Source organism: Panthera uncia (genome assembly GCF_023721935.1).
Source record: "Panthera uncia isolate 11264 chromosome C1 unlocalized genomic scaffold, Puncia_PCG_1.0 HiC_scaffold_3, whole genome shotgun sequence".
Lineage (NCBI taxonomy): Eukaryota > Metazoa > Chordata > Mammalia > Carnivora > Felidae > Panthera > Panthera uncia.
The window spans coordinates 29,015,067-29,039,705 of NW_026057584.1; the positions used below are offsets into that span (position 1 = coordinate 29,015,067).

At 44.4% G+C, this 24,639-nt stretch overlaps 1 protein-coding gene across 3 annotated transcripts in view; it reads left to right on the forward strand.

The window, feature by feature from the left end:
* Positions 1-24,639, forward strand: part of KLF7 (KLF transcription factor 7) — an 89,141-nt gene that overhangs the window by 42,920 nt on the left and 21,582 nt on the right. Inside the window, exon 2 of one of the 3 annotated variants that reach the window (XM_049615061.1) lies at positions 352-982. In XM_049615061.1, the coding sequence (XP_049471018.1) occupies positions 352-982 (631 nt within the window). Of the gene's footprint in view, positions 1-351; positions 8,042-24,639 lie in introns of those variants that run through there. The other 2 variants (XM_049615060.1, XM_049615059.1) reach the window with 2 other exon arrangements.

A 24,639-nucleotide genomic window follows, 5' to 3' on the forward strand; every position in this document is an offset into this window, starting at 1 on the left:
TCTTGCTTACGCGGGAACTCCTGGGGCTGCTTGGAGCATCTCACCTGCCGACTTGGGTTGTAGGGCAGGAGATGACTTTAACCCCGAATATTCTCTGGGATCCCGACGGGGCGAGACAGCCCTTCTGGGCCTCTAGCTCCCCTTCATTAAACTCACATGATGTGGCCCTTAGGAACCCTTCAGAAGCCTTCAGGGAGTAAATAACAAGGTCAGACCTTCCACCAAGAGAATTTCAGATTCCGGCCGCGAAACCATTCTCTGTGTCTCCCTGCTCTGCCTGTCAACATGTGGCCTCATGGTGTTCTTTGCCTCTGATGGCTGTTTCTCTCCCTCCCGCCTTCCCCCCTGCAGACATGCCTTGAATTGGAACGCTACCTACAGACGGAGCCCAGGAGGATCTCGGAGACCTTCGGTGAGGACTTGGACTGTTTCCTCCATGCTTCTCCTCCCCCGTGCATTGAGGAGAGCTTCCGGCGCTTGGACCCACTGCTGCTCCCCGTGGAAGCCACCATCTGCGAGAAGAGCTCGGCCGTGGACATTCTGCTCTCTCGGGACAAGTTGCTCTCTGAGACCTGCCTCAGCCTCCAGCCAACCAGCTCTTCTCTCGACAGCTACACGGCCGTCAACCAGGCCCAGCTCAACGCAGTGACCTCATTAACGCCCCCCTCGTCCCCTGAGCTCAGCCGCCATCTGGTCAAAACCTCACAGACTCTCTCAGCCGTGGATGGCACGGTGACGTTGAAACTGGTGGCCAAGAAGGCTGCGCTCGGTTCAGTAAAGGTGGGAGGGGTGGCGACGGCGGCGGCGGCCGTGGCGGCAGCGGGGACAGTTAAGAGCGGACAGAGCGACAGCGAGCAAGGAGGGGTGGGGGCCGAGGCGTGCCCCGAAAACAAGAAGAGGGTTCACCGCTGTCAGTTTAACGGGTGCCGGAAAGTTTATACAAAAAGCTCCCATCTAAAGGCCCACCAGAGGACTCACACAGGTAGTGGTACAAGTTGGCCGCACGTGGTTTCTTCTTCCTCCTCCTCTAGCCTCGCGGTGGGAAGGGCGTCGGGGCTCCGAGGAGCGGCCTCGTGCTGCCTCGGGGGGTGGGAGCCAGGCCCGAGGGTCGGGGGCGGGGCAGCCGAGGGACGCACGCGTGACCTTGAGCCCCCGCAGAGGCCCCGGGTGCAGGCCCCGGGCTGGCCGTGCGGTACTTTCCCGGGCGGTGCCAACCCCGGCATGGAACCAGGCGGTTCCAAGGATGCCCCCATGGGGGGGCTCCGGCCGTCCGGGCACTTGTCACCTCCCGACACTCCTCGGTGTTTCAGGAGTGTAGTTCTGCAGCCTTGATCAACCGTGGAATCTGAGGAGGCCCATTTGAAAGAATTCACAGTTACGCAAGGTAGTCGGGGCGTCCCCGATTTTTCGTCAAAGTCACCAACAGCAGGAGGGTTTCAGAGTTCATTAGATGTGATCATTCTATAATTAATTGGCATCTCCTCTTTTGCATTGTTCTCTGGCGCGTGCTTTATGGGGAGATGGCAGAATTGCTTTTTAATGAGCTTGTTACCGAGAAGTTGCTAAAGTGATTACATCGCTATGTGTGTGGTAGGGGAGGGCGGGGACCGGCGGGGACTGTATATTTTTCTCAGGACTATCTGCGTGATTCCCAGGAATCGTAGTGATCTTTGGAGCAATGGGATAATTTGGAAGAGTGGGGTTTATAGAGAAAAGAGTGAGATTGGCATTTTCCTTGAAACCTGTGTTTCGTCGTGTGCTTTGAGACGCAAGCTTAGGGATGGTGTTTCTTCTTGGCGTTAGCATCCTAGGAGCAATTACTGTCATTGGTGGCTTTTAAATGAGTCCCGGCTGTATCGCCTGTATGGTTGTGCATACTGCTTGTACATTGCAACTGAGTAGGGAAGAGCTCCAGAAGCAGAAGCAGCAGAGTGAGAGTGTAGCCAGAGAGAAATGCGTGATTGGATTTGAGCCAGGAGAAGTGGCTGGCGGGAGTTCTTTTTGGTCTTGTAGCTCGTCTTCCTGGTGCTCTGCGGCGGGTTTTGGTCTGTGCCACCAAGGACGTGTGCAGTGAAAAGTTCATTGGCTGGAAAATCAGAAAAACGAACTAGCTAGTTCTGGTTCTAACCCTGCCACTAACTAGCTCTGTGACCTTGAGAGTGTCCCTTTACCTCACCGGGCCCCGTTTGCCCCGTCTGTCACGCAGACTGGCCTAAGGCCCCTTGAGGCTCCGGTGCGCTGGGGTGGGGGGGGGCGTGAAATGCCTTTGTGCAGGACAGGAGTACTTCCCTGAAGTAAGATGCAGCATACATGTCCAGAAGAAATCACCATTTTGAACCTCAAAACCATTCCCATGGGAGCATGAGAATACATTGCTTCCTTGCTATACAGGACTGAGGCACGTACTCCTCCAGTTCTGCACTTAGCTGCCTATGTAGCTCCTGCTCGGTTCATGGGACGGTCTCCTAACGTGACTCTTGAACCCCACAGCTCAGGCCCACTTAGGGTTCCCCGTGAGGGTTTGGGTCTGAGTTGTCCACTCCACAGACACCAAGGCTAACATCCCCTGCGAGAGTCAGCTTTCTTTCCCTCCCTGAGAGGGTCCTGAAGGTCATCATTATTTATATTTCTTTCTTCTCAAGTCAATGAGGAAAGTAATGGCAAGACATTGCAGTGCTCCCGGGCTTTCATTGGTGACTCACTTCCTGTTCTCCCCAGGAAACCCGAGAAAGCAGGATGAGGCAAGAATGCTGAGCTTCGTTGGGGGCTTGGAATTCATGAGTATGGACACATTGTTGAATTATTGACTTTGAGACGGGCTACATCCTGCCTAGTATGGAGGCCGGAAGGCTCTGGGGAAGCAGGATTCTTTTTTCCAAGGGGGAGTCCAGAGCATTTCCTCCTTTTTCCTATCCCCATTGCCCAACGGACGTGTCAGAAGGAGACCTCTTAGGAGTGATCCCTTATTCGGTGCTTTGTTTTTTGGGCATCGTCTACTCGGAACGATTACCAAGGTGGAGCTCAATTATGTTCCCCAGCACCTGCAACCACTTGCCGTAGGGTGGACTTTAGTGGAAAGACTCCTCTCCGCGGGGGATTTATCCAAGGAGGCACCATGCATTACTGAAAGGCAGTACTGCAGAGTGGTTAAGAGCGGGGCTTTGTGGTTTGGTGCACTTCGGTCTGAATTCTGGCTCCACTGCTTCTTAGATCTGTGACCTGGTTAAGTGCTTTGTCTTCCCTAAGTCTCAGTGTAGCCGCTTGTAAAGTACAGGGATAACTGTGTCTACATTCTGGATTGTTTTGAAGGTTCAACGAATAAACGTATGTAAAAGACTTGGCAGGCCGTGAGAGCTTATGAAAGATGGTAGTGGAGTTGGTTGTAGTTAGTAGGATTGCTGTTGCTCTTGATTAGTGATGATCGTGTGAAAAAACAGCTCTATGTATACTGGAAATAAGGCCGTTGCCAAAGTTAAATACCATCGAAAAGCAAGAAGCCTTTTTCGACACTCTGTGCAGGGGGTGACGATGCTCGTGGACACCAGTTGAGGAAAGTGCATCTGGACGTGCAGCCGTCGGCTCATTGAAGGTGGAAGCACCGTAGAGCTCGGCTTTCCTAAGACCTTGCAGAAAGCAATCACCTTGCATCCTCCGGAAGCCTTTTGCCTGTAAAACCTCCCTCCTAGATAAGCATGGAAGGAAAAGTAGGTGCCGCAAGAGAAATAGGAGGGGAGGTGGAGGTGGAGGATGGGGAGAGAGAGTGTGAATTAATTTGGATCAAATGGATGAGAATCAGAAGTATTTATTTGGAATTGGTGTGAATGGGGCACATGGGGAACTGAACACAAAGGTGATAATTTATGTGGTGTGGATGAACTAAGAATAATGAAAAAAGCATGAAGGATGGAATCAAATTAAGTGCAAACATATGAAAGCAATGGACTAGTGCAAGCTTGAGGGCAAAGGTATATGGAATTCTGGTTGGAGGAGTCGCCGATATAAGCGAGTGAAAGGGCAGAACTGCCGACCCAGTGTTGAAATGGAGTTTAAAAGAAATGGGCTCTGGTTGGATTCGGGCAAGCTCTTTTAACACAGGGCTCGCTTTAATCCAGTGGAAACATTTCTTTATCTTTCAGATGGGTAAGTGTTTGGGGACAGAAAAAAAAAAAAAAAAAAAAGAAGATGAGAAAACAATTGGTAAAAAGAGGGAAACCATTGGCCTCCTTTTCTCTAGAGTTCTGTATACGCTGTATCTCTTCTATACGGTAATATGTTGAAAAGGAGACACAGTTGGAAAAATGAAATAAAATAAAATGTGTGGGTCTCCCTGTATGCCTAAGAAACACAATACATTGTTGGTAACATGGATTTGCTTGCGCTGAAGAATTTTTAAAATGTTATTCATTTAATCTTTATATAGATAGAATTTACTGAGCTGGAAAAGATATGCCTCCCCGCCCCCCTCCCCCCCTCCAGCCCCCCTTCTGTGGCTGTTCTTTTGAGGATGCTGAATCCTTCAAACTTTTTGCCCTGGAGCATGTTAGGCAATGAGGTGATTTTTTTTTTTTTTTTTTAAGGTAGCAGATGTTCAAGTTGGTAGCTAGGGCACAAATATTGTTTGCCCAAGGAGGTGAAGTTAGGGATGGGGGAACCGAGGGAGGGGGAAGACAAGGCAGGGACTGGGACAAAGGGAATATTGTGAAGTCTCAGGATCTTAGTGAAAGGAAGCATATAAAAATGGACATATGGTTTATTCATCGCGAGGAGCACTTAGTGCTGGCATGTGCGTAAAAATGTCCTTTAGCAGCCAACCATTACAGACCTTTCTCTCCCACTCTGTCTTCTGGTCTTTGTGTAACAGATTTTTCTTGCTCAATAATTCAATTATCATGATCATAGTTTTATTCATTTTCTTGGAGTCAGCTAAGTTGTCCTTATATTTTGATGCAAAGGAAATCTTCACTTCCAGTTGAAAAAATCACTTTATTATGCGCACGTTCCGCACAAGTCAGTTTGTTAAAACGTTAGTAGTTTCTATGCAAAAAGGGAAAGAATTGTTTTCCACGTTTCTTCTTGGTCACTTCTGAGAAGAAGAAGAAAAAAAAAAAAAAGCCTGGGATTGAAATGGCACTTTGTGTTAATTGATCAGACTTGCCTAAAATGGAAATTCAAATAAAATTTTCTAATATGGAGATTCACGTACACTATGCAGAGTGAGTCATGTTGACAAAGTCAGGACAAAGGCCAGGAATGAAATCTTTGATTGCTGGTCACAGAGGAGGGTAAAAAAGAAGGCCATGTTCTCATATGTTCTACTTGGAGGATTCTTTCTATGGACAGGGGGTTGCTTTAGACTAATCAACGGGTGTTGATAAGGACGTTCTGGATTTTGTGCCAAAGAACGTAAAGGGGTTCTTTTTAGGTGGGAAGATAACACAAGTGTGCAATTTACTTAACTGTTTATGTCTGCTTTGGGACAGGTCTCACTGAGTCACGGGGTGGCACCATTTCTAAGCTTACCTTGAATCTGGGGAAATAGTTTGTTTTCAAATGAAAAGGTAGCTAAAAATATTATAAACGAAAAGACGAGCGTTGTGTTTAACAGGCGAATAAAAGTGCTTAATTTATATAATGAAAGTTCTTCAAAGTTTGAAATGTGATTTATTTTGTTTATTCAACAAAGATAAAGCGGGTGTTACATCCTAGGCATTGTTCTAAGTGTTTTACAAACTTAATCCTTTTAGTCCTCGTATTAATCTAATGACATAGGTGCTATTCTTATAATATAGAGGGAATGAGGCCCAGAGAGGTCAGGTAACTTGCCCAATGTCACACAGCTCCTAGGTGGTTGGGCCAGGATTCAAACCAAACAGTATTGCTCAAATCTGAGCTCTTAACTTCTATGCTAACTAACAAGAGGAAAAGAAATCAAGTAGATATTTTTTTCTTAATAACTCATTATTAAGAGGAAATGAGAGACATAGTTTAAATACAAATTGACAATGAAAACTACTTTCAGTGTCTTCTAAATAGAATAAAGTTGGGAGGGTCCTTAAACATATTGCCTCATCAAGTGACTAAGTACCAGAACAAGGAAATTACAAAAGAATGGTCTTCCGTTTCTAGGCCCATTATTGTTACTGTTATAGTTACTATTATTATGGTCATTACTATTAAACCATTTTTTTTTTTACCTTAGGATTAAAGAGAGACTTCTTCTAACAGTCCCAATGCACTCATTAAAATGACAAATGTTAATACTCTATCCCTATGAAATCAGGCAAGCATTATCACGTGTTGGGGGAAACTGAGCACCAACAGTGTAAAAATGCCCCAGCCCGGGTTCTATGACCTGTCATTGGCAGAATTAAAACTTGACCCAGGCCTCCTGTCCCTTGGGCTTACGTGCTATTTAATGGATCATCCTCTTAGTCACTTTGTTTGTTCTATCAGTCATTCCTCAGATGGGGTAGTAAGTGCCCAGAGATGTCGGGCTCTGTGCCACTGAGTAAGCAGTGCTGGGGGCAGCCCTTCCAAGAAAGAGTGCAAAGGGAGACATAGCATGGCATGAGAGTAGGGATGCCTACCAGAGGTCAGAAGTAACGAGCATGATTCAGAAAAAGTCGCTTTTCTCTTTTTGAACAGGGTGTTTATGAATGCTGTTCATCGTTTCAAATGATGCCAATGTGATAATACACCCATTTGTATAAATAGAAGGCCTAATTCAAGGTCAGGCGTATCAGCAGGATAAAATTAAATACCTCAGTCTGGAACTGTAGGGGGCCCATCGACCACTTTCAACCTCCTCAGCCCCATAGATAAGAATTCTTTGAATTTATACAATAGCAACTGAAATAGGGCATTTTAAGACATTAAAGGGCCTTTAATATGCTGAGACACATGGCTGCTAATGAAGTTTATCCACGTGTTGAGGCAGAAACTCATTAAACCCCTATTATGGGATGGAAACTGGAATAAGGGTTAACTGTTCAGTTCACAAGGTGGAGAGAGTTTAATAGGAGGGTGTGATAGTTTGGGTTTAGCATATTCAAGAGCTTAGGAGAAAGTGTTTGAAAAGAACGGGTGTGAATGAGATGATGGAAAACAATTGATGGGAGAATTTTATGATTCAAGAAATTCTTAGAGCTTCACCACATGGTAATTTAGCAATATGCTGGCTGTTAACATTTATGAAGATAAATTTAGGTAAACATATACTGGCTGAAATGGCATAAACCTCGGCATATACACAGCAAGCACGTTTATTTTATTATTTTAATATGGTAATAAATGTAGGCTTCACGGGATGCCTATTCCAGATGTCCTTTTAATGGATAATTGGTAGTCACAAAGTAAATAAGCATGTTAAAACAAGAATGGAAGGAAAAGAAAAAAGTATGAAATTAATAAGTATTTCATCATAAACGATATTTCTTGAACACCCATTATACTAGACTCTTGTTCCTTCCCCCAGCCCTGAGGACTTTGCTTTTTGATGCAAAAGCCTGAAATGTGGTTTTACAAAGTCACTATCTTTGGAGCCTGATCTCAAAAGAGAAGATGGCATGGATTGGGGGTGGGAGGTAGGAATGAGGGAAGAGAAAAGAGGAATCTCATTTCAGAAAAGGCAGTTGAAGTAATAGAATTTTATAAATTCTCAGACTTAAAGGTTAGGCCAGCTCTGTTTGATAGAGAAGAGAAAAAGAAGGTCATGAGAAGTCTGTGCAAATGAAGGAATGACACTGGGAAGGCCAAATGTGAACTTCAAAAAAAAAAGTAACTGTTCTGTTTAATAAATAGATAATGTACAGAGCTGTTTGTATTATAATAAGAATGTTAATGATTGTGAGGAGTGTGGTTGTCCTATACATACTACATTGGGAGGTTTGAGGAGATTAAATGAAGCTTTGTAAAGAGTACAGGCTAAGTGATAGCATAAGAATTAGCTGGGGGTAGACAATACTTAATGTCTTATGTCTTCTGAAGTTAAAACAAAAATGGAGTGAGTCTGTTTGAATCAGACAAAAAAAAAAAAAAAGAGTTGAAAAAGGGAGTGTGTAATAAAAAAAAAGCAAAACAAAACTTTTTTTTTAAACTTTGGAATATCTCTTCTTAAAAAGTTAGAATGTGAGGATAGATGAAAATGTATTTGTAAAATGATTGTCTTTCTTTGAAAGATACCTGGCTTGAATTTAGTAGAAATGATGGTGGAAGCCTTGAAAATGGATCAAGAGAAAACAAACTTCTCGTGTAAGGAAGTTAGTTCTGGTAAGCAAATGGAACTCTCTGGGGACCCAGCCTATGCTGGGGATACGTGCAGTGGGGCTGAGAGCTCTGCCAGGTGACTCAGGTATTAATGGTGAGAGTCTGGCTCTTTCCAACCAGGTGATTTCTGTCTGTCCCCACCCTAATGGAGGTGAACTGGATGGCCGTGGGCAAACCTGTTTCCTAAAATCTCAGTTCCTTCTTCAGGCCCCACCTAAGAGCCTTACACCTGATGCTTTCTTGCACTGAGTCACTTCCTGCCTTTGAAGCCTTCCTTTATTACCCTTCTTTACGTCAGAATGACATTTCTTCTTGTTATTATTTTTCTAATCTTCGATGACGGGAGGCAGTTAGTGGAATTTCAGGAATCTTCCAGCAAGCAGGGAGACAAGATGGGGGCGTTTTGGAAGCTGGGACAGCATTTTCCACCTTCCGTCTTCTGCTCCTGGATGTTCTACATTTTCTAAAAGTAACTTCTTTTCAACCGTTTTTAAAAGTCCTATTGACATGACAGTTATCGAGCTAAATGTTAGTAGAAGCAAGATTGTTCAAAGTAATCAAAAGTTAGTGACTTTTTAATGTGCTAGTTATTTGGCCAACCAATGACAAGAGTTATTCCTCATTCCTGCAGTGTCTCTATGTTTGGTAGCCAATGTTGGAATCTGACTAGCTTATATAATGGAGGTCAACCCACTTAAATTATTTAAGAGTGTCTGCAGTGAGAATAAGCTTTTCATGGTTTGTCCCATATTTCTGTTCACCTTTCTTTCTCCTTCACCATCTGTGCTTATTGAGGTGGAGAGTTAAGGACTCACCTGGGATTGGACCCCCTGAACTAGGCCTAGTTGGCAGACTGCCCCCGCCCCTTTTTTTTAGACCCTGAGTCTTTTGCCTTCTTCCCTTCAAAAGTTACCTGCATTCAGGTTAGACCCCTTTTATTTTGTTTGCAAAATAAAATGCATTTATAATTTAAAACCCATTTTATATTGCAAACCACTCATCCAGTATCATAAAACATAGAGTTAGGCTTCTTTTGTTGTTTCTGCCTTTAGAATGTATCCTTTCTCTATTCATTACCATAGTTGACATTTAACTTAGGGAGTTCAGTAAAGTAAAACAGTATTACACATACTGTTTTCAGGCAAACAATACAATTGTTCAAAATCCCAACTTTGTTGGGACAGAACAGTCTCAACTGTTTCACTAGGTTAAGCTAAAGTTGATAAAAGCAATCAATCCTTTTGTTTTAGGGAAGGAAGCCAGAAACCATCTTCGGTTGAGAAAAAACTTTCCCTTCATGGTAGATTATTATCGCCCAGTTCAGTGTGTTATGGTATATAATGTCTTCCTTTGGAGCCCTTGCTATTTTCATATCAGGGAAATTTTGTAAAAAGGACTATAAATTGTTCCAAAAGCGAAGGCACTGTTAAGTGAGGAAGGTTCTAGGCATCTAATGGATGCCCTAAAAAATGTAAAATTATATAATCTATGCCCCGATGAATAGAACCCAAGAAGAAGCTTGACTGGTACATATTCTAGTATCCGAGGGCAGCACGATGCAGTAGGAGTAGCAGAGGATAGCTGTGTAGCAGTCATTTTTAAACGTTTTCGGTCTTCATTTTGCGTGTTCACGTGGTTAATGTCACCTTACTGGAATTCATTACGGGGATTAGGAACTTACGGTGTCTGCATCTCCTTGCCGTGGGGTACGCACACTCTTTACCCACACTCGAGTTCTCTTGTAGAAAGGAAATAATGATTGTTCATACTGAATTCTCCATTGGTCACGAGCTTGTTGAAACTAGTATTCGTATTTTAAAAAGAAAACAAAAGATACATCTCCCTTCTCTGATATAGGTAATAAGACATCTTATGTTCCTGGTGTTCAGGAGAGAGTGTCAGAAAATCAATATGAATAAATTCAAGTACACGGAGGGTTCAGCCTATTCGGAAGGGTAGCGTATGGCAAAATGACATTATGCATTATTAAATATTTTTTGCTTCACCCACATGTAAATATTAGCATATAGAAAAGGTACCATAGGCTACTTACAAATTTAGGCAGAAGGCGATTTGCTGGCTTTTTTTTTTTTTTCATTCTTTGTTGTTGTTGTTGTTTGGTGTCTCAAGGCTTACAGCTAATCTAAATTTGAAACTAAATACTGTCATTACAGAAGATTTTTTCCTGAGTTCTTCCAATTTCTCTGGGGACAAAATAATGGCCGCCCGAAGCAGTGGAGAAACAGTAATTAGGGCAAATAGTAATACTGTGCATGATTGAGGAAAATGTGAGGAAGGGAGAGAGAAAACGCAACAGACAGACTTGTACAGCCTGTTACTAGGAAACCACATCAGCATTAAATACAGTGTGCTAATTGGCTATCCTGTTTCTGCCTGGGTACCAGCCTGGGCCTGCTACACAGCTGTTTCTGCTCTTTCTGGTTGCTAGGTAACTGCATCATTTTTTTTTCCCCCCTCTTTGTATTCTGGAGGCTAATTGGCTACTTCTGCTCCTGGTGTTGCTGCTGGGTACCAGTCTGGGCCTGCTGCTCTGCTGTTCTCCAAAGGGATTTAAGGGGGGGGGGGGGGGGAGGAAAAAGGAAAAGGAAGATATGCTGGCAATTAATGGAGCATAAGTGCAAATTCTACACAATGTCTGGCACCTGCGTCCCCTCATCCTGCTTTCTCAACTAGATCCTTTAGCTGTGAAAATAGATTGAATCTTGGAGTCTTTCTTTTCTCTGCATACCTTTTGATTAGAACTTGAAAGAAATAAGACATTTGACGACGACTACTTAAATGGTGGATTTGGTCTTCTTTAGAAAGAACTGGCAAATTATTACACATTTATACTTGATATGGGCACTAAGAGCATTTGCACGAACGTTAAAATCACTAACTTAATAACAAAGCAGGATCTTTAACATCTTAAAGGTAGTGGCTCTTTATCTCTTAAATGGACCAGAGTCTTTTGTAGCCGTTCTTCTTGGTATCCTACAGAGTATAAAGTAAGAAATAAAATGGACTAAAGGCAATCATCGGATTTTCCCAACTGTTTTATTCATTAAGGAGTAAAAGGAGACTTCTAGACACATGACTTTACATTATGGATTTCATTCCTCTGATAAGCATAGCGAAGGTCTCAAATGCTTTTTGGTGGGACATTGCTTTCCACAGAAGCAATGCATGTTTCGCACACCTTATTTTCGTTCCTTATAGCAAATGAACAAATGGGGTGTGAGAGAAACCTAAAATTGGTTTTGTGATGTACAAAAAAGTCTAATCGCGTTCCAAATAGTTGCATCTCCTATTGAAGTAGAGGTTTCCATTTCCTCATTATCGAAATCCTCCTTGGAAGTATGGGGACGAAGGTTCTTCAGAAGTGAAGTGATATTTCAAGGGGGTTCCACTGTAAATGGTTGAGAAGGTGTATGCACATTGAGGCCCCTTGAAGAGGCAGCTTCATTGCTCTAGAAAGGAGCTGTTTTAGTGAGAAGACTCGGCCCACCGTTGTGTGACCGTGCTCAGAAATAGTTAGCAAAGGCAACTCTTATTCGACGTGAATAGCAGACACTGGTTCTCCATACTAATGAGATGTACCACTCCCTCTCAAAAGTGAAAAAGGAGAAGTTCTATTCAAAGCAACAAGCCACTTATAAGACCAGATCAGGCTCTGTGGAATCTTTTCTGCTTCAAGTATCCTTAAAATAGGTGGGAGACCTCAAACTAGTCTAGGATGACGGAGAGAATATTATAATGTTCCATAGGCCTTAAACCCGCTAACCATTAGTAGCATTCAATCTACAAAAGAAAACCTTATCATCAGAGGATAACTACAGAGCGGGCAAAATATTATTCCTGCCCTTTCTGTTCAAAGGACCGGTTGTTAATCACTCAGGAGTATTTCCCCATGGAAGGACTTGGCCGTTTGGTTATGGGGAGTCGTCGGATGTCGGAACATTCCTTCATCGCTCGACAGGTTTTATATTCGGACTTTGGGAGGGAGCGGTTTTGACTGCTTGAGTGTTTAGTCTTTGTTGAGGGAGATCGTCAGAATAACAACTTTCCATGTGTATGACGGATCGTCCCTAGTCAACCGAAGCAGGATCTGGAGTGAACCGCCCAAAGATGGCCTGGTGTCTGTCTTTTCCACCGTTCCTTCACCCGTCCATTGGGTGCAGTTACATGTCTACACTCGGGCTCTGGTAAGATCTGTGAAACAGGGGGTTTCGAAAACTGGCATAGTCACGGGTAGCCTCAGCCCTGAGTGAACACCAGTTCCCAATTCTGAGCTTCCTATCTTCATGCTCTTGTGGGTGGGCAATCTTTATTCTTTGAATGAAAGCAGTCGGGGGCATGCAGGCACGCTTTGGGGGTTGAGGAAAGGAGGTAGTCCTCAACCTCACTGCTTCAACCTTTCCATTCTCCTCAGTCACCTGCTTTGCTCATTCTCATCTGCATGCCATACTACTGCTCCTTATATGAGGTAAATCAGTTGACAAACCTAGCGAAGAGGAATCTGATGGGGCTGGGCTGCCCAGCAGGGCTGCTGCTAACCCATATTCTGCCTGTGTGGGAATCAGAAAAAAAGTGCCCCTTTTAGGGGGCAGATAGCAGCCGCGTGCTGGAGAAGAGCTGGAGGCAGTCCTCAGCCCTTCAGCTGCACGCTCTGTGCTCACAACGTCACATGGCCGCCTGCTCACCACAGGTGCTGATCCACTCTAGCGGGCCTTCCCTGACCCTTCAAGAACTTGTGAGGCTAATGAGGTTCCAGCAGGAACGGGAAAGTCGTGACTGTTTAAGGCGGGCGGGGGCGGGGGGGGGGTGGTTCTGGGGCCTGCTCTCAATGGCTAAAGAGGCCATTATACATGAGAGCAAACCTTTTAGCCCAGCCGTTCTCCCAAATGTGAGGTCATTAGTTGACTAATGCGGTGATTCTCAACTTGGACTGATTTTGCCCCTCGGGGGACGTTTGACCATGTCTGGAGACATTTTTGGTTGTCCATCTTGGAAGGGGGGGTGTTGCTCCTGGCATCTGGTAAAGGGAGGTCAGGGATGCTGCTAAGCATCCTGTAGTGTGTAGGATGGCCCGCAACAAAGAATCATCGCCCCCTGAAGGTCCGTGGTGCCAAGGTTGAGAAACCCTGGCCCAATGCAACCTCAGCTATCCTTTTCTTCTCTTTGTGTTAACTCTTCACCACTTGCAAAGTATTTCCTCATCCTCTTAAGACTATGCCCCAGGTCTTGGTTCCCTTTTATGATCTTTAAAAAATTGACTAAGTATAAATATTGTATGATTTATTATTTCTGTCAGGACTTAGATGTGCTGGTTCCCCCCCCCCCCCCCCCCTCATAACATGAGAGAACTCTCTCCACCTCCGCAAGACGCTCAGCTTTCTAGATTTAACGTTTGTGATTGGGACTCTTCGCAAGTGACATCCCCTCCCCTCTTGCTGACGGCTCCTGACCTGTAATAATTTGAGGTTTTGCTGAGGCAGGGATTTGAATCACATGAGCTGCCAGGCTGGTGTGTGGGAGGGAGGCTTTTAGCCAAGTGGGCCTCACCGACTGGGCACTGACGATCATATTCTACCTGTCCTCTGGCATCCGGCAGCCTCACTGGATAATAACAATTGTTTCCTTGTTATTAAGAAGAAGTTTGAGGGGCGCCTGGGTGGCTCAGTCGGTTAAGCGTCCGACTTCAGCTCAGGTTACGATCTCGCGGTCCATGAGTTCGAGCCCCGCGTCGGGCTCTGGGCTGATGGCTCAGAGCCTGGAGCCTGCTTCCGATTCTGTGTCTCCCTCTCTCTCTGCCCCTCCCCCGTTCATGCTCTGTCTCTCTCTGTCTCAAAAATAAATAAACGTTTAAAAAAAATTTTTTTTAAAAAGAAGTTCGACTGTTGGTGCAGAAAGAGGTGTCTGAGTCAGAAAATAGAAACCTCTGCTAGGAAAACCGTATTGCATTTCTATGTGCCACTGCAGCGCCTTTCCCGTCGCTCACGATTCCAGTTTGCACCAACACCGCGTGGAAAGTACTATGAAGCAGTTTGAGTTCTCAGGGAGAAAGGTGCCATCGAAGGTAAAAAGATTTAAGTGGCAATATCTAACAGACACATACTTTATGCTTGCATTTTTGTCGGGAGATGTGAATCATGCATCGGCCCTTTCAGCTACGCTCGCATGCATAGAAAATAACATTGTCAGAAGTGTCGTCCCCAGATACAATGGACAATATGCTATTAGAATTGTATGGCATTGTCCTTGCTGTTTGGAGATAATACTGCTGACATTATTCCCCTCATACATGTGAATGTGGCTGTAGGGAATACGTGACATCTGTGTCTTTCACACAGATTAGCTTATCCCTTGCCTCTTGGAGGGATTGCGATTAGTGGGCCGGCCTCCTGGGGTCATGGCAAGTGCCATGTTTTGGATCACAGTTGTTATCGGACCTTAGTTTTAGGCACAATAGGGAATTAGTAATATTTAGCTCCATGACCTGAAGAGGCAGTGGTTATTTAGACAGCTCCCCAGCGCAGATGGGCTAAAGAAAGGGTAGGCTGAGGCATTCCTACTCAGATTGGCTTTGGGAATGAGAAGGCAATTGGGTACCAAGCCTGGGAATGGCTGCCTCCACACGGTTGCTTTTTCCGAGTAAACAGGCAATAATATAACTTGCCTTAGCTGTTAGAGTTTACCAAGTGCTTTCACACACCTCATTTCATTTCACCTTCGCTTACCTACAGGGCAGATATTCTCATTGTTCCCATTTAATAGATGAGGAAACTGAGGCTCAGAGGGTGATTTCTCACCGGTTTCTCTGCTGGGCTGTAGAGCCTGCCTTATGCTGTTTTTCCTGTAGAAATCAGGTGTGGTTTTTTTGTTTGTTTGTTTTGTTTTTGTTTTGCAAGAGTGCCTGAATTAAAACAGGATATAAATGAATGCAGGGTATATTGTTACAGTTGAGCAAAATAAGTGGCCTACTGTTTGCCATTCTATGTATTTCACACATATGCTAAGTAACACGAGTTATTATCGTACTTGTCCAACATGACAGCAAATTCAGAAGAGCTAAGAGGACAGAATGATATAATGTATAGGAATATTGTATGTTCCTATATCCTGTCTAGTTTGATTGAATTTAAAAATCCTTGATCTTAGGGTTTTTTTTTTTTTCCATTTTAAGAAAGAAAGCTGGTTTCGAAGATGCAAACACATGCAAGGTATTGATTCTCAAAACGTTATCTCAGTACTCGTGCATTTGCACATTGTAGAAAATTTGTGGAGAGAAATCGTGAACAGAGACACTTCTCCCTGACCCCTTACAAGAATGCACCTTAACAGCCCTCATTTATTACTAAATGGGAAAATCCAAATGGAGGTGCCTTCGGGAAGTCGGAAGAAGCTAGGGGTGGATGGATCTTGCTGCACAAGTTGCACATTGCTGGCTTAGGTACACCGGAGCTTTGCTAGGGGAGTGCGAACAAACAATTTGCGCTTTTATTTTTATTTGTACGATAAATGTCGACTCAAGATAATCCTGCGTTAGCCCCCTTTCCCCCCACTTTTTGGAGGATATTTGTGGATGTATTAAATGTCTTATGGAGAAGAATCCTCGTGCGATACAGGGATTCTCGATCCCCTGATGAGCAGCGATCCCAAGCTCAGGTTAAGATTCTGCTGCTGTGTGCAACGGTCTCTCCTCCGTATTCACAAAAGCACACGGTGAGGAAGAATAGCTGGTGTCTAACATTCTGCCAAAAGGATCTACGGGAACCGCCAAGCGACAGGCACTTGCATTGTCTTCCAGAGATCTGCAGAAAGAAAAGGTTTTCACACCAAGAGACAAATCCCTGGAAGGTGCTAGGAACAGCGCGCATGACCCGTGTGGGTTCCTGAGGATTGTTTGCCTACATATATATTTTTTTTTATCTGATCCTATGTTCCTGTCTATCTTTGTATTTTCAAATCTACTTTCCCCTTTTATTTATTCTACCTGCTAGAGAAATAACCTTCATAAATCGTTGTATTCGGCAGGGCCCCCGTCCGCATTTGATACTCGCCTTTTGCTTGCGACTGAGTTCACTGCCAAGCGTGTAGAACGCTTCCCACCCACCTGTGAGTCTTCCCCTCACCACAGTCAGGTCTTGAAGTTTTCCTGTGGTTTTCTTTGGTATCCGTCTTCTCCACAAAGCATGTTTAATAAGCAAAGGCAGAGACTGGAAACAATCCTTTCATACCTCCTTCCGTCTACTGCCCTTCCCGGAGCTAGAAGGACCCTGGGCACAAAGCTTATGGGATCAATTACCACGAGCTCCCTGTTAACCTTTTTTTTTTTTTTTTTTTTTTACTCTGTTGTGGGAAGAATAAAGCAATAATTAAAATTAACTGAACAGCTTTTGCTCTATTGAGGCGTTAAATCTTTGTGTAAACACAATCACATTGTGCAAACATAGGTCCTTTCAGCGGGCTGATTCAGACAGCGAAACCGCCGAAGTTTTGAGGTCTCTGGGTCAAGGGCCCGTTTTGACACGGTTTGAAAGGTCACCTGCTCATTTGTGTCTCTGCCGCGCTGCACCGAGTGCCGTGAGCGGGTGGCCTCCCTTGCCCGCCGCCGCAGCACAAAGAGGAGCCGGCTGGCATTCGGCAGATAGCGGGCCGAGCCGAGGGGGCAGGCAATCTGCGCACAAAGCAGGACTGCGGGCGCGCACGGGGCGGGTGGGGAGCGCTTGCGAGCCCCTGGGGCCCAGGCAGTGAGACGGCTCGAATGCGGAGAAAACAGCGGTTATAAACTATAAATGTGTTTATTATTACACTGGGCCCATGCTATATAATTTTACACACGCTCATATCCGTGATTTACGGCCGCAGCTCCCTACGGAGGAGAAGCGTGCTAATTTACCCAAATTGATAGGGAGACCTCTGAAGATGATCAGATTTGAAGCAGCGGTAACTGAGGGGGGGGGAAAAAGGTCTCCTAAAACCACAGCAGCAACAAAAAGTGGCTGCTGTGTCAGAGGCACCTTTTGTTCATTCAGTTAGATAAGCAGAGCTTCGCTTTAATTATTCATGATAATGCCTGCCCTGCAAGGAGCGTGCCTCCCTCGGCACCGCGTCCGGTCCGGTCCGGTCCGGTCCGCGGTGCGGTGAACACCCAACCAGCCTGCCCGGCTTTTCGGGGAGCTGTGTTGTGCTCTCGCCCGCGACAGGTGAGCCGGCTAAAGGTTGGGGGGTTCGGGCACGCCTGCCGCTCCTTTCTGGGGGGCGGGTGCTGAGCGCACTGCAGCGAAGGAGAAAGGCCTAGTGGTCCCAGCCCGGGGTTCCGGGCAGTCCCTCCACTTAGCAGGAAGCGCGCTGGTGCTGTGCCTGCGTCCTTGTCCTGAGTCCTGCAGGTGGGGCTTTGCCCACGGAGGCAGGAGGAGATATAGACCTGCAAACGGCCCAGGGGTACCCAGAGAGTAAGGGGCGGACCTGATTTATGAGTCCGGTCTGACTCCAAAGCCGGTTCTCCGGCAGCATTCTCCTGGAATTTCCTAGGAAAGAAGCCAGGAAGAGTCCTGGGAGCAAAGACCCCACCCCGCTTCCACTACAGCCCATCCCATGTGTTGTGCTTTCGGCTCATTTCCTGGTCTCAGCGGCAATTACCCTCATCGTTTCCGACAGCTTTCCAGGGTGTTTTTGTCTGAGCAGGATCTTGGGTTACTTGTTCTGGAGCTCTTCAGAAGGAAAGCATTTTGGGGCAGCATGCGCTGGTTCCAGAGTTCGGGAACACCCATGATTCATACCCCTTGCAGGGGAACTTCAGGTAGACAGCCTGCTGCAATCCCGGGATAACCTGATGGGCCATTTTTACCCGGAGGCATGCTACCTAGGGTGTGGAAGCTGAATGGCCACCCAGTCTTCATAGCAACACCCCCCCCCCCCGCCGAGGCGTCCCGGATACACACCCTTGCCTTTTCCCCTTGTTCAGTCAACATCCGCATCGGGCTGGCACTACTTTCTAAGCATGTTTTGTATTTGTCCACTTGTCTCCATCTCTGCTGCTAGGGGCGATGACATCTGTGTTTCAGCCACTATCTTCTGTCTCTCAGAAGTCCTCTCACATCAGCTCATTTCCCTCAGCAGCCCATTCTCCATTTTATAGCCAGAATGATACTGTGAGAATTCACATCTGATCATGTTATGGCTCTGCTTAAAAGTTCACAATGGCCACCATTGTGTTAAGGTCCAGATTCTTAAATGTGGCCTCTAAGATCACTGTCCCATAGAAATAAATAAATTATGTGAGCCATGTGTACACTTACATATAAATCTTCTGGCAGCTTTATTTATTTTCATTGGTTTATTTACTTTATTAATTATTCATTTATTAATTAGTTGTACTAATTAATTACTTTAATACTAGACTTTAACTCAATATAGCCAAGCTTTATTTCAACATGTAATCAATATAAACAATTGTTAATGAGCAGTTTTACGTCCTTTTTTTTTTTTCCATACTAAGTCTTTGAAATTCAGTGTATATTTTACATTCAAAACACATGTCAATTCAGACCGCCCACATTTCAAGCGCTCAGGAACCCCATGTGGCTGGTGGCCACCAGATCCGACAGAGCTCATCTTTAAGCCCTGTGGTCTAGCCCTGCCTGATTCTCCAGCCACATTGTGACTCTCTGTCCCTGTGGGACATCCGGGCATCTGGGGTCGGTGTGGGACAGGATGTGGCAGAGGACTGGAGAAACTCACCCTTGCTAAGGAGTAGAAGACATAGCCCAGTACTGGGCCATCTTCACTTTATACTTCCACTCTGCGGGGCTCTCAGGCAGCTGGAGGTGTGGGTTAAGGATGAAGCCTTGGCTTTGATTTTGGCCTTGGGGGGGGGGTTTCCATTTTTGGTTTATCTAAGGCTGTGTCAGGCTAAACAGATGTGTTTTGAGAAAGTGAAGGGAATTAAATGGAAAAACACTGGTAAAGTTGATATGTGGTATTCTTTTCTGAGGAAAATCAACTGCCTGTCCCACACAGAGGTCCTTTGGTGGGTAGCACTGTTCTGTGAGCTCAAGGTGGACCTAGGGGAGGAGGAGTGAATTGTAGTCCACACCCTTGGCTTCTAGTCTCAATAGATTACATTCCTTCACTTACTCAGGTTTAAAAAGTTACAACAGCTATTATATGGGTGCATCTAAATATTTTTGACATTCTTTCCAGTTGAAAGATTCGCTTTATCAGAAAATGTTTTCAAGGGGAATGTAAACATTTATTCTATTTTAATTGCTGGCATTTCAGTAAGAGAGTGACGTAGTGGTTAATTAAGCCTGTGGACTGAAGGTGCAGCTGCCTGAATTTAAATCTTGACTGGACCGCTTATAAGCTGGAGAACTTGGTGAGTGGTTTTATCCTCTGACCCTCAGTTTTCTCGTCTGTGGAATGGGAATGATGTGCCTCATAGGGCTATTGAGAGGATTAAAGGAGAGAATATACATAAAGCCCTTAGTTTCCTGTAGTGCCCAGCATATAAGGAGAGCTCGCTAAATATTGCCTAATAGCCCATTGCCTCAGGATTTGCAAAACACTATCATTAATTGAGGATGGCTGGATTGGGCCACAGTCTTGGCTCAGGATGGTCATTCAAGGTGCTTTCTCTGAACAGATACATTCATTGTCTAGTTTGTGTATAACATTTTGTGTCTTTCTCTCACATTTAGTTTTCTACACTATGTATATATCTGTGAGGAAGGAAAATATAGACATCTCATCATGGTTTGATTCTGTCATCTATATCTCCACTAGAAAAAGCCAAATATATTTTAGTGCATGATACATAAGGCATGGTGAGATATATACCAGATTTTATTGGTACACAGGCTTTGGGCTCCCTTTCTATATGTGGTGTTGGGTTTGTGCAGTTGGGTCTAAATTCTTTGGCTTTCTAATCAATGACATGTTGCCAGTTGAGGCACTGAGGCCTGGAGCATTGAATTCAATAAAAGGCCAGCCCCAGGAGGCATCTGCTCCTAAGACTGGCACACAGATCTCTACTCATCTTGACTGAAAACAGTGACGGCATGCCCTTTATTCACTAGGAAAGTATGTTCAGGCACTAGGTGTTTTTATGAGCCACCTTGCATAAAGAAGGATTTTTGTTTGGAATATTTTAATAATCACCATGCCTATAACTGCTTTACAATATACAAAGCATTAACACAGGTATTATCTCTCGTCATACTTCACAATGGTCCTGTAAGGCCAACATCAAAGAAGCGGTCAGCCCCACTTTGCAGAGGAAGAAAGTGAGACTCAAAGAGTTTGTCACTTTCCTAAGATCATATACTAAGTAGTGAGAATGGGGACTAGAACCCAGGTCTCCTGATTGTGAGCCATGTGTGTGCGTGTGTACGTGTGTGTGTTCTACTAAATTGTACTTGCACACACGAGACACCATTTACAGGAGCTCAGGCAACCTTCCTGAGTAAAAGAAGTGATTGAGATATGAAATAATGTTTACACTGCAAGTATGGGCCATTTAGGCATGTATTGTTTTCATTCATCAGTTTCCGTTACCCTTTGAATTATTAAGAACATAAATGAAGCTATTTGTAATAGAGACACAGGCTAGCAGGGGCTTAAAAAGATATCAGATTTTTTGCTCTTTCACATAAAAATCCAGAATCTCAGACGGCTGTACTCTGAGAAGTTGTCAGCGGCCCAAACTCCTTCTGTCCTTTTGTCCCCCATCCCTAGGGTTTCTGCCCTTCAGGAATTGCCTGTGTCCATACAATTCAAGATGGCTGCCACCAGGCTTGCTTTCCAGGAACCTAGTTTTCATACAGCTATTTTGAAAATGGGAAGGGGAGAGGATGTCCCAACCTTTGAAAGTACAGCTTGAAATTGCACTTGTCGCTTGCACTCACATCTCATCAGCCAGAACTTAGTCATATGTCAACAAGTCACTGCAAAGGAGCTGAGAAATAGTCTTTATTCTGGGTAGCGGTGAGCCCAACTAAAATTTGGGGGTTCTCTTATAGAGAAAGGGAAAATGAATATGGAAAGTCACCTGGCCATTGTGCTATACTCTTTGTCTTAAGAATAGTTCCATTTTAGCTTGTAATGCAGGCATTTGAACATGAAACACTTGAGTTCTGAAATTCTAAATGTATAATACAGTAAGGGAAAAATTTTAGTATATTCTAGTTCATGGCACATTAAAAAATCAAAATAACTGCATGAGAACTAGGTGTCTGTGGAATGCCAAAAGTTTTGAATGGAAACTTAATTTACATTTTGCATTTTATAGGATAGTCCATTACTGGAATAATATGAAGTGAATGGGAAATTAATAACTTGGGAGAGCAAGCTTAAAGTGTCAGAATAACCACATCTTAATATTCCTTGCATCCCCCCCAAAAGGTAAAGGGTAAAGTCACATCGCCTTGACATTTTCCCAGGATGAAAATTAAGTAGAAGAATAAAGAGAAAGTATTTTGTGGCTGTGAGTTTAGCACAGACAAAATCAAGGCTGTTTCAGGTTAGAGGTATGTAGGCTGACAGATTGTGTGGGGGTGTTTCTATATATGTGGGTGTCAATATGTTTGTGCTGAACTGTTTGCAGATTTGGGGGGGATGTCGTGTGTGTGTGTGTGTGCGTGTGTGTGTGTGTGTGTGTGTGTGTGTATGTGTATGTGTGAATATAGATTCCATGGGTGGCTTCAATCATTGTGTTTTCTTCCTAATTATTCATATTACAGAGCAGCAGAAAGAGGATGTAGGAGAATCTAAGTTGTGGTGTTTCAAGTAGTTTTGAAGAAGGACTAATAACGTATGCGCATGTTCATTCAGTCAAGTTAGTCGAGGGTCTTTGACCTGTCTTCAGCGTTCTGAGTGTTGGAAACACTAAAGTGAATAAACCTGGTCTCTGTCCATGACGGAACCATTTGGTTTTGTGAGGCCACAGCATGTAAAAAATTATTCAAGCAATATGATAAGACTCTTTGAAAGGAAGTTATGGGACCAAAGAGGAAGGAGCACCCAACTCTATCAGAGTTCGTCTAGAACCACTTCACACAGGATATGTTCTTTAAAGTACTAATGCCACATGTTGGGGGAGGCTCTGAGGCATCAGATATGCAGAGGCATGGGTTCTGACCTCAAGGCAGTCAGTCTCCTGGGGGGATAGCATGTCATCAAGACCCCACGAGGGTCTTGCCATCTCTTCAGCCATTCTTGAAATTCCTCCTTATAAACTCGTCCTTGGCCTCAGCTATGACAAACCACTGTCTCTCATTTCTAGCCTTTGCGCACGCTGTTCCTTCCCCCTGAGATGCCTGCCATAATGTTCTTACAGAGTGTTAGGGCTTCCCTCCTCCACATGTCCATGCACACACATTTACCAGATATATCAGGCCTCGTGTTGTTGTATGCATCCATGGAGCCTCCCCACCCGGGAACTCCTCTAATGCAGGGACCCTTTGCTTTTACCTTTAATCTCCAGCACTGTCATTGCTCAGTACATAAGAGACCAATAATTAATGTAGATTGAATCCACCTTGTCACATTAAAGAGGCTGTATTTTCACCCTCAGTGAATGAGACCAGAAGTCTAGACATTTGACTTTGCCTGCTCACCCGTGGACAGAGATGAGGTATTTCAGAGATACTGTGTGTTAGGGGTTTTGAATCTGGAAGGCAAGGTGGTAACAACTTTTGGGGCTGTTAATTTTTGATGGATCACCAATCTGTTCATTCGCAAGCCTTGTATTGATTCCGTACGACGTGCCTGAGCCTGTGCTAGACGCTGCGGATGATGACACAGAAGCAAGTGAGAATCACCTTGCCCCTTTCCTGGACACACATTGGATTCTTAATCCCATTTATTGAATTGGAGGTGTAAGGCATTCCAATGTTAAAAGCACTTTCTATGTAATGTGGGTAGGGAAAGCAGGGCAAGGAATCAAGACGTAAGAAATTAAATATCTCACAGGGCATAGTAAATAAATAAGTAGCCAAAGAGTGAAAACTCTGACAAGATTTCAGCTGTCTAAGCGGGAGAAACACATTAGGCTGGGGTGACATGTGGAAGACAGATTAAATTCTGAGTACAGGACATTCTGGTAAGTGGGACAGGCTGGGGAGGGCTACTCAAGGATGATGGAGAGTGAGGGATTTATATAAGGAGCAACGGGTAGATTAGGGTAGAAAAATAAGTGAGACGGTTTTGTGGACGTCTTTTTTGAGTACATAGGCAGTGGTATGTGAAGAGCATCTCTGTCTTAGGTTGTCATTTGTCAAAATAAGACGCTTAGCTTTCCCTTTTGAGTTACCCTTTCCTTATATTTCATATTCAGGTAAGGTACATATTTGGGTTGCCTTCGCTAATGAGGAAATTCAGTCTCTGAAAAACAGTGTTTGATCATCTTGGAAAAGAGTTATGCAGACAAACGGATGTTTTAAAGCTTGGCTGCTTTAATATTTACTTCTAAAAATCTCTGGAGAATTAGATCCGTGCTTGAGTAGTAGCTGGTCCAGGGGAGGGCCCATCTCTTTATCATTTCTATGTAAATTATCCAATTTGTGCTTCTTGAGGACTGATAAACTTACCTGTTTTTTTTTTCTTTTTAATTTTAGGGCAAATTGCCATATAAAATAATCATATGCTTGGGTCACTTCTCCACCATCTGCATTTATATAATTAGGGAATAACAATTAATATTAACTTTATCTTAATCAGAACAAATTCAGGATGCTGAAACCAATCATTTGCTAGCTTCTCAAATCATATCTGAGGTGGTTTTTGGATTGTCTACTCCCATGGGTTTTCTAGACCATCGATGTATTTCTTTTTTTTTTTTTAATGTTTTTATTTATTTTTGAGACAGAGAGAGAGCATGAGCAGGGGAAGGGCAGAGAGAGAGGGAGGGAGACACAGAATCCGAAGCAGGCTCCAGGCTCTGAGCTGTCAGCACAGAGCCTGACGCGGGGCTCGAACTCACAGACTGTGGGATCATGACCTGAGCTGAAGTCGGACGCTTAACCGACTGAGCCACCCAGGCACCCCGATGTATTTCTTTTCATATTTATCAAATATGTAGCAGAAAGTTAACTTTCATCCTGATAGTAAATGCTTTGGGCTTGTATTTTCCAATTTTTATTTAGTAAAAAATTCAGTGTGCTCAGGGATAATACATGAGGTATCTTCAACTACTGTGTGTGTGCCATTGATGGCTACCATGGGTCCTGGGTCTGATGAGACTTGTTTCAGCCTTCCCCCTGCCTCCCCACCCACCTATACTGGACCTCCACGCACCCCCTGTTTCCATCACTCCCAGGTATAGTCCTCTCACAATGACCTCAGGCCCCCTCAAATCCTCCCCAGGAAGTG